General features: G+C 40.0%; 1 protein-coding gene across 10 annotated transcripts in view; it reads left to right on the forward strand.

The window, feature by feature from the left end:
• The first annotated feature begins 6,759 nt into the window (after positions 1-6,759).
• The window catches only part of BIRC6 (baculoviral IAP repeat containing 6), a 174,231-nt gene continuing 165,284 nt past the window's right edge, over positions 6,760-15,706 (forward strand). For 9 of the 10 annotated variants that reach the window (XM_088144745.1, XM_088144772.1, XM_088144805.1 and 6 more), the window contains exon 1: positions 6,762-7,153. In XM_088144745.1, coding sequence (XP_088000871.1) covers positions 6,877-7,153 — 277 coding nt within the window. In that variant the 5' untranslated portion in view covers positions 6,762-6,876. Of the gene's footprint in view, positions 7,154-15,706 lie in introns of all 10 variants that reach the window. The other variant, XM_088144753.1, reaches the window with a different exon arrangement.

Genomic DNA, 15,706 nt, shown 5'->3' on the forward strand with positions numbered 1-15,706 from the left:
CTAAAGCTTCTATCCACTCTATCCAGCATGACCTCAAGGTTGGCTTATGTAATCAGCCAATGATCCGAAGCGTACTTAAACAGAAAAATATGTTTGATATAAATATCTAGTTCATTAAAATAGTTGCTGTCTTAATTGATTAGAAACTGGTTTTGGATTAAAGTGTATATTAGGATGTAACAACAATTTCTGTAAATTTGAGCACAACTCATGATGTTTCAAAGGTTCAATATCATTTGCATATGCTGTATAAAGAAAACTTTGTCAACAGTTACCAAATGGTTTAAACTATTTATTTATAATAGTGCATTCAACTCCTACTTTTAGCCTAGACCTATATGTAAATATGATACATATATTTTATACAAAGTGGAATTCAACTTGTTTGCATAGTACATATAAAGCTTCTGTATATTATCTAAACCAAGGGATAAATATCCATATTTCGTATGTTTAACTCGTATTTGTAAGAATGTAAATAAATTTTTAGGATTATTGAAATACAAACTTTTGTCATCTGAAAACATGTAACAGTAATTACAAGGATTATTTTAACAGCTTTCCATTAGGTAAAGTCATGGATATCTATGTGTGACTTAGTTTGACAGAGTCTATTTATATTCATGTTTCATCTACTGAATGTTGTAACCTGGAGAAAACTAATTCTAGTATACAAATACACTTTTTTCTGCACTATGTGCTCATAACTATTTTAGGTAAAGTCATAAGTTTCTTTTTAAAATATTGAAGTTAATTCTACTTTTCTTTCAATCTCACATTTAGTTTCAAGAAATTTTTTTTTTATCCTTTTGCTGTTTACTTCTTTTCTTTTTTTCAAAGTACCCATTTTGAAACTCCTAAGTAGTATTTAATATGGATTTATACAGCATTTAAAATAATAATAATAATAATAATAATAATAATAATAATAATAATAATAATAATAATAATAAGAAGAAGAAGAAGAAGAAGAAGAAGAAGAAGAAGACGACTCAGTAGGTGGATAAAAATGCCAAATCCAGTCTAAACATCTGGCTGACTGTGAGACCAACAATAATTTTTATTACATTTATATGCCAGCCAACTCCCAGTGAATTGTACATATGCTGGCATTTGCCATTGTCTTATTTTGCAAATTTGCTTGCTCATTGTCACTCATGCTCTAGTCACTTCTCATTTGGATTACTGCAATGCACTCAACATGGGGCTGCCCTTGAAGACCATCCAGAAGCTGCAGCTGGTCCAGAAGGCAGTGGCATGCAGAGTTCTGGGCGCCCTGCAGTTTGCTCAAGTTATACCACTGTCATGTGAGCTGCACTGGCTCCCAGTTCCTTTCTGAATGCAATTCAAGGGCCAGATTTTTTTGTGGGACCACCTCCCCCAAGGGTATCTGCTCATTCTACTAGGTCAGATAGGGTGGGCAGCTCCAGGTCCCTTCCCTTAAATGTTGTCATCTAATGAGATCTCAGAGATGTATCTCCTCTGAAGCTACCCCAGCCCTTTGGAATAACCTCCCACCTGAGATTTGAGGGGGACCTACCCTTTTAGTTTTCTAGAATGCTGTGAAGACCTGTATCTTCCTCCAAGTACTGGACTAGGTTGGGGGTGTTGAGTCAGGAGGCTAATAGTTTGGTTGGTCTGGCACCTGGTGGGAAAGATTGTTCTGCTTTTAGTCCTGTTTTTATTAGCTGTTGTGAGCTGCCTAGGATCACTATGTGAAATAGCCCCCCCCTTTTTTTTAATCTGTTCAATTGTGTCAGATTCTCAGAAACTGCCTGGACAAGTCCCTGCAGTTTTCTTAGCAAGGTTTTTCAGAAGTGGTTTGCCATTGCCTCCTTCCTAGAGCTGAGAGAGAGAGAGAGACCAGCCCAAGGTCACCCAGCTGGCTTTGTGCCTAGATGGGACTAGAACTCATGGGCTCCCAGTTTCTAGCTTGATGCTTTAACCACTACATCAAACTGACTCTCAAGAGGCCATATAGATTCTATAAATAAATTTATCTGCTGAATTCAAATCTTAGATATGCGTAATTGCATAGATGTAGGCCATTGTTCTTATCTCCTTTAATACCGGTTTCAAATTTTCAAGCTTTCTATATTTTGAGTGGATACCCTTAGAAATCTTTATTTATTATTCTTGAGAAGGAAAAAAAGACAAACACAGAAAGTTTTAACAAAAAAGTGAAAGAAATACAACAAAGAAAAAATGTTAATGTCATTATAGTAAACAATTACAATTCTATATATACTTATCTAATACAAATATCATTCAAGTACCTATATATTTCTAATACATTTATATGACTATCATTTTTTTTAACCTACTGTATTTTGTATAAATGAGTCCCATATTTCATTATACTTGTCCATACAAAGTCTACATTTATAGGCAGTCCACTCATAAGTAGCAAGTGCAATCAGGTCTTCAATCCTACCCCTAGAAACCTTGCATATTGAGGGATGTTTGCCTATTAAACCTATCATTAGACATAACAGTGTCTGTAAGGAAGAAATTAGTAATGCTTATCTGCTCTTAAATAAGCTTCCCTCCTCAGCATTAAACTGAATGCTTCTGAACCTGTACCTATACACAAATCATCAAAACCATATTTGAAAATCCTCGTACCTTGAAAATGTGTTGCTACAAAAAGTCCAGGCTTTTTTTTTTTAAGCAGAAATATAGGACTGCTGAAAGTGGATAGCCTATGTCTGTTGATTCTTTTGATTGTCTCAATGGCTTTTGATAACATAGACCATGGTATCCTTCAGGCTGTCTGATGGGCCATGGGTACTCCATTTCAAGGGTTTTGAGCTTTCTTACCAGATTGGGCTTGGAAGTGGTGATTAGTGCTGTTCCTCACCATGGCAACTGCTGTACAATCTGTGATTATATAATTTCAGATAATGGAAGTTCTGCATTCAGTCTTTTCCAACTCTGTGACCTGATGGACATCATTCTACCATGATAGTTTCTTGGTAACTGCTTCTTATGTCATGTAAGCTCATTCTTATGTTATTAGTGATGGTATCTTGAACCTTGTCTTCTGTTGGCCTCTCTTTCAACTGCATTTGATTTTTGTAGGTATCAGAATCTTCTCCAATGACTCTTGCTTTTGCATTATGCGTCCAAGACCATAGCTTCATTATTAGTGCTTCCAATGAGCAGTGTGATATTATTTCCTCTAGTATTAAATGATTTGTTCTTTTTGAAATTGGAGGTATTCTCAACCATTTTCTCTAGCAGCACAATTCAAAGGCATCCGTTTTTCTTTCTTCAACCTTCCAGTTAGTCTAGCTTTCACAGCCAATAGTTATGGCTAATGTATCTAGGCTACAAAAATACAGATGACCACTAGATAGCAACAAGGTGACAGAGCAGACTGTAACTCTTTGATATCTAATGTGTATGCAGATTGTTACAGACAAAATATGGTAGCCATAACAATTATTTTCTGGGATCAATCCAAAATATTGCTATCTAGGGGCTTAAACAGCTTAGGACCTCATTATTTTTTAAAAATATATCTGGAGGGATTTGGGGTGGCAGAAGTAGTTTCAGGTTGAGGGATTGGTTGTGATTGATAAGAATTCCATGGTTGGTTTTTATCTTCTATGCTGCATGAATTAGATGGTGCTTGCTGCATTTATCCTGCCAGGTTTTTTCCCATTTTTTCCCACCTCTTTCCCATCTCTTGCTGTCTGTGTCCTGGGACTATCTTGGAGTAGACTAGCTTTGATGTCATTTATATCCCTTTCTGGACTGTGCCTAGTTTGGGGGCCAGGGAGTGTTGGGAGAGAAGGTGGTACATGGCAGCAGATGGCAGTAGTTGGATGTAGTTGGTTGGCAACCTATGGCAATGTTTTACGTCTAGGCTCCTGAGAGTCTGAGTGCAAGAGTAGCCAGATGGTATTGTGGTCTGCTTTGAGGGTGATTGGATGTACTCTGTGGCCTAGGAGGCAAACAGGGAAGAGGGTAGGTAGTTCCATCAAGGTCATGACAGGAAGAAATATGGCAGGAAACTGAGGACAGCCTGCTTGTGGGCAAGATGGAACTGGTGGCTGAGATCTGTCCCATCCTCCAGCCCTCACTATTGATCCCTGAGGCCAGGTCATTGGTTCCTTAATGGTCCTGGACTCCAGCTTCTGTTACTGAGTGCCAGGTTGGTATGTAATAACATTGTCCTCATCCATGATCTAATTGTAGATGAGGCAGCCAAGCTGGTATGTATAACAAAGCCTTGGACAGCCATGAAGAGTAGTTCTCTCAGAGATATACCCACTTGGGTTTTGAGTCTGGCACTATCCACAAACCCAATACAGGGGTAGCAGGGATATACAGTGGTAATCTATGAGAACTGAATGGTTTTCAGAGACTCCACTCCACAGACAACCAGGCATGAGACCCTCTGGCTGAAGTTGGGCTTTAGGGAACAGATGGGTTTGTTGTTACTATATCAGCCTCCCTGTTGCAACAGCAACACCCCTGCCTGAGCTGCTAGATTCTGAGCTGTGTTGGCAGTGACATCTTGGAGGCTTATAGTTGTCGGGAACTTCAGTCTGCCCCCCAGATGGTGTGCAGTCTGGTACAGTAGTGGAGTTCCTGGCCACCTTGGCAACCATGGACCAGAACCAAGTCATTGAGAGCCTGACACATTCCATGAGTTGCATTTCAGACCTGATGTTTGTCTCATGGCAGCGGTGATGTAATGTGAAAGAGGAGGATATTACCATCCTTTGCCATCATCAGATTATTCTCTGATCACCATTCAAGTTGCCACTGCTTCTCATCCTTTTCACAGGGAGGTGGGACCTGTTAGATTGGTCCATCCCAGGTGGGGTTCTAGAGAGAGTTTGGTGTTTTTGTTTTTTGAGGTTCTGATGGCACCTGGTCAGAGCCTGGAATGGGCATATGGTGAAGCCCTTGGATCAGATTGCTTGTACAGTATGCTGCCTCTCATAGTGTGTTGATCCCGAGTGATTCCTTGGTTTTCTGAGGAACTTCAGGAAATAAAACACAGAAACAGATGCTTAAAGTGCCATTGGAGGAAGATGAAGAGTGAATCTGACAGCATGATTAAGAACCTATATTAGGGATTACACTGTGGTGATAGAAGCAGCAAAACATAGCTATTTTTCTGCTCTTAATGCACCTGCAGATAGCTGTCCAGAGGCTCTTTTTAAAATGACTCATTCCTTGTTAGAAAGGGATGAGCCACATGATAATCTTTAGTATGTTGCATGGTGCAACAGTAGATTCTATACACTAATAGCTTGGTTTATTTAACAGAAAAAAAGAACACTTAATATTTTCCTCAGCTTTTGGAATCTAATTCAAGTCTATTAGAAGGGAACCATAACCACTTAGCAAAATGTAAATGAAAACTCAGCTATCTTTTATTTTACTGGACTGCTAAGTGGTCCAGTAAAATAAAAGATAGGCAAACTGGTAGTTAAAAATAATGGAAGCAAGCATATGGATAAGAAAAGATTTTTATGAGCATGCACTTTACACATTCAAGTTGACTATCTAGCTGAGTCTTCATTTAGTCAAAGCAGCAGAGGTAGCTTTGAAAAATAAACACTGCTGTTTCCAAGTAAGGATACCTCCAGGTGGTTTTTAAAAAAAAACTCTAATTGTTTTATCTCATGCGCAGTTGTGCTGGGATTCCAGATTATATCTTCTATTTGTGTCTCAGCTGCCACCATTTCTGTTATACCTTCTCCACCAACCCCCTCTCCCCCAAGACAGAAAAAATGTGGAATATTGCTCTTTTGAAAGTTGAGGATTATATAATGTGACTAGGAAGAATCAGGCTATGGTTGCTCAGGCTATGTAGAGCCTCCAGTGAAACTGGAAGTACTGTATGACTATAAAACCAGGCATGTTTTCTTACCCTCATAGTATTGTTTTGGATACATGTGGAGATATGAAATTGAAGCACAAAGCATGGGAAATAAGTAAATTTGTGGAATCACAGTGTCGCAAAGGGCCATGAAATCCAATCCACTGTTCGGTATCTTCAACAGATAGCAGTCCAGTGTCTTTTTAAACACATCCAGCAAAGTGGGACTCACTACTTACTTACTTCCAATACGTGGAAACGCAGTGGCTTTATCTCACCATCCCAAAACGCAATCACGCTGTAGCTGTGAAAATAAACGTTTCATTTTCGCGCGCTTGGCCGCATCTATAATACACTAAGATTATAGAGGGCCGCCAAAAACCGGTGAGAGAAGAACTGATATGCAATCAGCCTTCTCCAACCGACTGGTCTCTGAGTATGTTCCGATCATAATCCTCGCCATTCCCAGCAAGCAGGCAGATCACCGTCCGTGCGGGCATTGTCTTAACGCATTCAGAAGGCTCCAGGTTTGGAAGGCTGCCAAAAATGCAAATAGGTTTTCTCTCATATAAGAAAGGGGATCCGAACTTTTCCTTTCGAATTGCTCTTCTATTTCCTCAGTTTACCTGCGGGATAAAATACACCTGCCTCCTTCTCGCCTATTAAGAAAGCAGAATGGCAGAGACCAGCCGGCTACGCAGGCAGCAGCAGGCTCAATCTACTGATCAGGCGACTTAAAGCGAGCTCTTCCCAGGGATCCACTCAGGAGCCGGAAGGGCTGCGCGTGCCAATTCTCCTTCCGCCCTTTCACTTCGAACACGCACTGAACTTCGCGAAGCGGTTTCTTAGCGGCACTCTGCTTCCGGCGCAGATACGTCACTTCCTGCGGACGCCGACGCTCAACTCCCTCTCCTTTTCTCTCTCTTCCCCTCTCCCTTTTTCCCTCCCCCTTTCTCCGGACCCGGATGCTGACTGGTGGCGGCTCCTCTCGGGACTGTCACTGAGCGGCTCCGCCGGGCCTCTTGTCCTGCGCGATGGCGGCGGAGGAGGCCGGGGGAGCGTCTTGTTCCTCGGGGCCGGTGTCGACGGGGCCAGGGCCGGGGCCGGGGCCAGGGCCGGGGCCGGGGCCAGGCCCAGGCCCCTGCGAGTGGTTGCTGCTGCGGGACGGCTGCCTGCGTTGCGACGCCGAGGGGCTTTGCAGCCTCTGTTACCACCCGGCGCTCAACGCCATCCTGGCCGTGACCGCCCGCGGCGCCATCAAAGTCATCGACGGCACCTCAGGAGCTACGCTGCAGGCGTCGGCGCTCAACGGTGAGGGGCAAGAGGCCTGGCCTAAAACGGACCCCGTGGGTAGCTGGGGTGGGGGGGAGTCCGGGAGAGGCAACCAGTCACCGCGGATGTGTGTCGGGGGGAGTGGGTGGTATTTTAGGAAGAAAGACTGCCATGCCCCTTGTTTCTTTCTCCCGCTTCGGGTCCCCTTTCGATCTCATGGGGTGTGAATGTGGCGGTTGGGCTTTGGGGCCTGGAAGTCCGTTTCTTTGCTGACCGAGCGCGAAGGCGAGCCGGTTTCTTTTTTCTGTGAGTACCCGCCACTTTTATTCTTTCGAATTATGACTCGGAAGGACGTAGAGCCGAAGCCAAATAAAGGCCAGCGGAGCTGCCCGGTCAGAAAAGTAGGACAGAAGTAGAAGTCCAAAGTTGCCTGACTTCACCGGCCCCTTACTTTACGGCTTCTTACTTTCTCTTTTCCACTTCGCAAATCGTTTGCTTTAAAGCAGGATTCCTCAGCCCGATGTGCTCCGGAAATGCTAGACCGCAGGTCCCACCGCTGTCATTCCACATGGCAGTGCTAAAAGGAAGGGTGATGTTGTCCAATAGACTTACAGAATCCTAGTTTGCAAAAGTATTTCAAATTCTGAGTTATTGTCCACCAGTTTCTAAAACTAGGCCTATACCAGTTATTAAGAGAGAAGGGAAAAGCTTGACCAAAATAAGTTTCTTTGAATGCTTTATTAGAAATGGGTAACCATGTGGTAGCTGGTCATTATATGTATTACATGTGTTGGGATGCTGTAATTTGCCAAAGTATGACTACAGTGTGTACAATAAAATGCATGGCTGCAAATTGCACATAATCTTTGCTTGAATTGTGTATTGGTAATGACAGTGAAAGTGTTATGTTAGAAATTCAGACACCCTTTAAGAACTAAATTTGACAAATATTGATTTATAAATGTTGATCTTTGTGTTCAAGTTTGCAGTAGAGAAGAATTTGGCGGCAATGCTGTGTTTCTATATATTAAATGTTATACCTAAGCAGATTTCTACTTTTCCAACAATGCTGCTTTGAAATAGAATATAGCAACATGTTGAAGTAGTTGTACATTAGTGTCCTGTATAGTGTTTTGTACTATTGGTTGATTTTTTAATACAATATATTTCACCATTTGAAAAATGTGTAATTAAGTCATGGAAATGTAACCCTAGTTTATCAACTCTTAGTACACATTGTATTTTGTGAAGGCTGTGGTAGATTTTTTTTTATCAAGAATAATTGATAAGATATTCATGGTGATGACCAAAAATATCTGGAATAAGGAAGATTTTGTGTAAAAAAATAATTTAAAAGGTAGAAGATGACTATAGGATAGTATGTGTTATGGTCATGTGAATTATGTTTTATTTATTTACTTGTTTTAAATGCCACTTTTCTGTTCAAAATGAATACTCAAGCCCTTTACAATTTAAAACAGCATAAAACATACAAAAAATAAAAATAAGTAAATTAAATCACAGATAATATATAATGTTAAAGGCCTTGGTAAAGAGTGTTTTTACAGGTTTTCTAAAGGTAAAGAAAGTGGAACCAGAAAAGAAGCTCACTTTTCTGTAGATGGTCCTCTGAAAGCAGGGGTATCCTCTCCTACAGATCTTGATGTCCAAACAAATTTGTAATGGGAGAGGAAAACCCTCAGTCAGATCATGACCATTTTTGGACGTCAGTAATTAGCACTAATGCCTTAAGTTATGCTTGGAAATCATTTGACAACCAATGCAGATTTTTCAGTATTTTCATCAAGTTATGGGGCATCTGCAGGGGGCATCAGTAGCATCAAAATAGCAGGAGCCCTGCCCCTTTTTATGTTTGTATGATGCATGTTAAAAAGGGGCAGGGTTTCGATTACCCAGTTGTGCCCACTATTTTTATGCTGTTGATTGTCACCTTGCAACTATTCCTGTCATGTTATCCTGGTAATTTTGTACTGGTTAGTAGCCTAGCTGTTGCAATTTATATTAATTGCAATTTCCAAACACTTTTCAAGAGTATTGCTATAAAGAGTGGAGCACATTGCAGTTAGTCAAAATGAGATATAACCAAATAAAGAAATGGTCAGGTTTGGTCCAACTGATGTGATTTTAAAAATGTGATTCTTGCCACAACCACATTCAGGGAAACTAGTAACAGCCGAGAATCAAAGAATATATTGTAGTTTATTATTTGAGTTAGATCAACGTTTCATCATCACCTTATCCAGAAATCAGAACCCCTGTTTTGAATTTTAAGGATTGAATTTCAACTTGTTTTCTTTCATTCAGCTCATTATCAAATGTAAGCAATGATCAAGTATAATGATTGTTTCCCTGGAATGAAATGAAAAGTATTATGGAGCTGGATATCATTAGAATACTAATAGTACTTCAAACCAGATGTGGATGGCTAAGTGGTTTCATGTAAATACTGAACAGCATAGGAGAAGAGATGGAATCTTGTGGAACATCATAGGATAGTGACTTAAGTGTAGAGCTGAAGTCTCTTATATCAGGACATGGACTGACAGGAGAGGCCAGAATCACTGCGAATCATCTCCCTCAAGGTGCAGGATTGCCACCTTGTCTAGGATACAATGAACAATTATTTGAAAGCTGTTGAGAGGTTGAGGAGAACTAGTGGATTTGATGTAATTTATCAACTGAGGAAACCAAAGTAGGTTTTCCATTTTCCTAACTGAAAAGTTGATTGAAATGGATTAGTTGAAAAGCTTGAGGGCTGCAATGCGAAGTGTTTTCATGCATTGATATAGAAGTCTCTGGTAGGTCAAAAATGAAGGTTATCACAATATGTTATAAAAGTTATTTATTTATTTATTGAAAGCCTCTACTGTGAAACAGCTATTTCATTTTGGCCACTTAGTATGCAATGTTTTTCATTAATGTAATTCCAATATTTTGGCTTTATAATATAATCTAGAAAATGTATCCCAATGTGAGCAGCCCAAATCTTACTTTTTTCCTCCCCTTTTCTTTCCATGCTGAGCAGAAATATGTTTTATTTCTTTGCATCTTTTTCTTGTTTGCTTTCCTTTCTCCAATCCCTCCTTGCTTGCCAAAGTCTGTCCTTCCTTCCTTCCTTTCTTTGCGTAGCAGAGAGAGGTTGCTTCTTTAATTGCTTATGGTCTTTCCCACTCCTTGACTAACAGAGAGACCTTTATGGCAAGGTAGCCAGATCCAGTCTTCCTCCTTGGCCTCTGCACCTTTTCTCCCTCAGGCAATACTGCTCTCCTAGCCCTTCTGCTTTCCTGCTGCCCCAGCCTGCATAGACTGGTTTTTTTCAGAGAGCAGCACTAAGCACAAGAGGCATTGGGGCATTGGTTTAATGGCCTGGCCAATCAAACATTTCAGTTGCAAGGAGGTCTGCTAGGTCAAGCTGAAGTGAACTGTTAGGCCACTGATGCCAGACTGCCTCTTCCTGGAATGCTCCTTGTGGCCCAGTCTTTACTTAGCACCCTCTGTGCCTACCTACAAAGTGTTAAGTATGTTTCCTACCTTTGATCTAGGCAAAGAACATATCAATTGCCATCTAGTCATAGCCTGATTCTCAGATCTCATAGAGAGATGCTCAGGGTTTGCTAGGCTGGCGCATGCTTTGTGAATAAGTTGGCTGAGCTACTTTTGTGACATTTGGATACATCTGTACTTTCTTAGATATATTAAGTCTCATGGCTGACACTTTTTTTTTCATTTGTTGTTTAAATGAAATTTGGCTAAAAATTGTGTCTTCATGATTTTGCAATTTCTTACCAAAATGTGGGGCTTTACTGGGGTACTGTGTGTGAAGTTGCTGTTTGAGGTTTCATTTATTTATTTATTTAAAACATTTGTATAGCCACCATTTTAAAACCAAATTCTGGGCAGTTCACAACCAAAGAATGAAACAATACATATAAACAATAAAAACAGAGAACAATAAAACCAAGAACAGAAAAGTCTGGCACCACAACCAAACTTCCCTGATGCAGCCCACAACATTCTTCTCACACTCTAGCCTCACCCTATCCCAGTGCTTGGGGAAAAATCCAGCTTTCAAGTGCTTTCCAGAAGGTTAAAAGGGTAAGGGCCTGCTGGCTCTCAAGGGGGAGGGTGTTCCATAGGGTAGGGCTGCAGTGGAAATGTCCCATTTTTTCACTGTACTCCTTGACTTTTATTACAAGAGTTTGTAATAAAGATGGATGTAATTTCTGGTGCATCTTTTTAAAAAATTATGTATAGTTTGGGTAAAGTATTTGATAGTTGAATGAAATAAAGTGGCAACAGGATTAAGATTTGAGACTGCTAGAATCATTTAAAGCATGTATGACCAATCTGTACTATGTGATACATGTAGCACATGCAGGAAACAATTTTGGACAGAAGACTACCTTTTGATACCTATTTCTAATTTATTTATTTGTGTGTGTGTGTATGTTCATTTGTTCATTTGTTTACAATTAAAAACTTGGAGCCAAATGGGATAGGCAGCCTGGTAGATGTCATGGGAAATGTTGTGGTCTTATTGTGCCAGTGAGGACCACATTGCCTGCCACTGCTCCAAAAACAATAACTTTAGTCTGAAGAATTTATTTAGCTGTACTATAAGTATGCATGAGAGTACTTTTCTTTGTTCAGCAATACCTTATGTGCCATTATGGGAAGTTTCTGAAATGTTTCATATTTGAGGATTGGAAGCAAAGTTTCTCATACCTAGTGCTGTTGATGTATGTTGTGATTACTGTTATTTTATTTTTACCTCTACTGTGCTGAAATTGCAGTGATGTTTTAATAGTTTTTGTTTTAATGTTGTTCATGAATATATGTATGAAGCAGGATATGCACATGGTGGAAGAAAGAGTAGTTTGTAAGGGGATAAGATTCTCATGACATTTACGACTACTTTTTCCTCATTTTATTAAAAAAATATCTATAATAGGGATGTGCAAAATGTTCCATGGACTGTTTCATACATGGGACAACTAGTTTTGATTGATCCAAGTCTGAACTGAAATGTGTATTTGAATGTGTTGCCTCATATATGGAACAAAATAGATTCCAGATATAGACCAAGGCATGATTATTCCAGGCAGAAGTGGTCTGGGAGAAACAGGAGAGGAAAAAAAAGAGGCTTGAGGGATTTCCTTAGTGGTAGCACGTATGGACATTGGTCGCAGCAGCAGTGACTGAGCAAAGGGAGCAAAAACATATTGGCACCATAAGGGAGTGGTTGGGCCAGTAGGATATGTGATGCTTGGAGACTTTTCATTACTGCTGTGACCATCAGTGGAGGAATAAATACATGGGCCAGGACATCGGTAGTAGTTGAGGCTGAGGGAGGGAAGAAAAAAGTCTGGAAAGACCTAGAAGCAGGCTGGCCCGTGGGATGTATCTTACTTGAAACTGCTGAATTGAGAAAGGAACTGTGGGGAGGGGGGGACACACATCATCTGTGCTCAGGTCACCACCTAATATTCTGGGAGCTTTCTGGATTTAGTTTTAGCCGAAATTAGGAAAAATGAAAACAATCTGTTTATTCTGCTGGAGGCGCCTTGTTTAGCTATCTTCATCTACTTCCAGAGCACTTTTTTATTTCCACCAAAATCACACACTAGTTCGACTGCTTCTTTTAATCTTAACCATTCCATGCTCCTTCTGATTACATTATTTGCAACAAACTTATTGTCATTATATACACTAAACAATATAGTTATCTAAATTTTTTTTGCACCAATCACCTTATGCATTCACAGTCTCTTTCACTTCATCACTTCACCAAACATCCTTTTTCGTATTTCCATTAACATAACTTCACATATTTTTTAGCAGTCTATAGGATACTTTTTTTCATTTTGTTCTAACACTTTCCACATCTTCTTTCGTTAAATCCACTCTTCATTCATGGATATTAATCTAATAATTTTTCATATAGGACTTGTATTTTCCTGTGGTAGTTCTGTTGTTATTGCTTTTACTTTTTTCCTTTTTATTCCATGTTGTCTTGCACAAGCTGCAAGCAGTTAGCACATTTCCAGTGATTTTATTGCCTTGGCCATAAACCAGTTAGCAAGTCATTCAAGAATTGAGGGGCAGTAAATTAGGCAGAGAAAGAACTGCAGAGAAAGAAAATTCTCAAAGTTATATCTTGTTTATAACTCATATCTGGAGCTTCAATACAGCCAAGAAGAACAGGTCTGTTGCAGTCCAATACTCTAGATCTAAATTCAAACAACAAATTTGGGATATGGATCTCCAGACAAATTTAAGCAAGGTGTCACACCCCAATTTTTATCATATTCTTCCAAAAGGGTTTGCTTCAGCCTCTTATTTATCATCCATCATGATTTTGAAATTTCATAAGGCTTTCACTTTAGCTAGGCTGGACACATTGCCCTCAGCAGTCATTTTTGGATGTTTTAAGGGTACTCCTATAACCCTCTGTTTATGTCCATGTGGTGACGGCTCAATAGAAACTCTAAGCCATATGCTACTATGCTGCTCCCTATATAAGGATCTAGACAGACCTTCATTTATCCAATCTTAAAGAAATTTTCAGGCAGGGAGAGCGATTTCTATTTACTGTTATTGCTTTTGGACAAGGACTCAAAAATACCCTCTTAAGTTGCCCAGTTTTGTGTCACCATCTGTACAATACGTTGCACCATTAACTACATTTGGATATTTATTTATTAATCACATTTTATAATACAGGTAGTCTCTGGGTTAAGAACACCCAGGTTACAGACAATCCATAGTTAAGAATGGAGCCTATTATAGCAAAATTTAAATACACAGTTATTCAAGTTAAATACATAAATATGGTTCAAGTTCATTACACAGTACTACTTATACAGTATTATACAATAATACTGTTCCATCTTACATACAAATTTGACTCAAGGACAGATCTTGGGAATGGAACTCATTCTTAAACTGGGGACTACCTGTACTATTTTTTATTATACATGTTCTTATTTATCTTTAGATATTATTATACTCATTATATATGATCGGTTTTAGATAGATGAAAGAGAGAGAGAGAGAGAGATGTAATAGTTCTCCTATTGGAAATTTTAAGGTATCTGGCTTTATGGCTGTAGTAAGCAATTTGATCTAATGATATTCACATTTTCCAGTCCAGGAGTTATAAACCAAGTATCTGTTTGGAGGGCAAAGTGTAAAGAAAAACTAGGAATGAGAGCTAGATGATTGAAGGTCTGATGGTGGAGAATTATTTCCTACAAGGGAAGGGGTTGTGATGCTGTTATGTAGTTTGGCTTTGCTTAATTGAAAGAGTTAATACCCTCTCTCAAGGAGTTGTGCTGATCCACCCTTTTAAGCTGCTGGGGTTAAATTGGACCTTCCCTGCCTCATCCCTGACAGCCTTGTTTATAGCCTTTTGTCTCCTGAAGTGAACTAGATTCACCCTCAAAATCAGAGCCATCCATAACACATGCAGGTACTCCTCATTTAATGACTGCAATTGGTTTCAGTGACTCAGTTGTTAAACGAAGTCACTAAGTGAAAATCATGTGACTGCAACTGTGCTTACAATTTTCTTCAGATTTCCTTTGCTTCTTGCTACTTCCCTCAGCTGAACTGGGGTTCTTCCTCTTTGATTTGAGGACATCGTGGCATGGGGTAAATAAGCAAGTGAAAATAAGAGCAGGTTATACCTTTGTTACTATTAATCTGTGCATCAACACTTAATTTAGGATTTGCAGGACAGATACCAAAGAACTAGAACGCTAAGGAAGACACCAGGACAAATTGTCCCTGAATATACTTACATGTCAGAAAGATTTGACCCCAAACAGCCAGGTGAGCTCAAACAGTGGGAAAGGTTTCTGGAACTCAACTCACAAGGAAACCAGGTAAAAGGGCAACTTTTATAGCCCTTTTTCCCCACTCCCCCACCATTTGGAATGCTCATCCCAGCACTGGGATAATTATCAAGAAGGAAATTAATGTTTGTACTTAAATTTATTGGAGAGGAAGGGATTACAAGAGAGTAAGCAGGCACACAATGGGGAGGACACATTGAAAGGAATGTGGTAGGGCCAACTGTTTGCCTAGCGCACTTGTTGCTGTGTGCCAGAGCCACTTAGGAGGCAAAAGAAAGCCTTCCATGTGAAACTGATTAAGGTCTTGTCAGTTTCAGGCAGCAGTGTCAGTTGTGGGAAGGGTTCTAAAGAACTAATTAAGGTGGCAGAGCTGAACTTGTTAACTTATGGTTATCACCTTTTTGGGGAAGTGCTGGTCTGCTGAGAAAAGCAACTCAGGAAGAGAGCTTGTTTAAACAATCTCTCTGCTCTGAAAGGGGGAAAAAGAAAAAAAAAAAACGGGCCAGGCACAGAAAATGCAATACCGTACCAATTGACTATAATGGCAAACACGTGACAGAGAGAGAGAGAGAGAGATCCTGCAAAGGTTGTTGTCATGGCGAGCTCAGACTCAGATGAGATCGACAATGAGCAGCCAGTTCCAGAGTTGCCAGACACACTGCTTCCTGAGGAGCTGCAGGTGGAGGAGGTGGGGCTGTCCGGTAACCAGCAGGCA

This window comes from Python bivittatus, unplaced genomic scaffold, assembly GCF_059951505.1.
Source record: "Python bivittatus isolate LINGU-HERP-01145 unplaced genomic scaffold, Pbiv_v1 ctg000020_np1212, whole genome shotgun sequence".
Taxonomy (NCBI): domain Eukaryota; kingdom Metazoa; phylum Chordata; class Lepidosauria; order Squamata; family Pythonidae; genus Python; species Python bivittatus.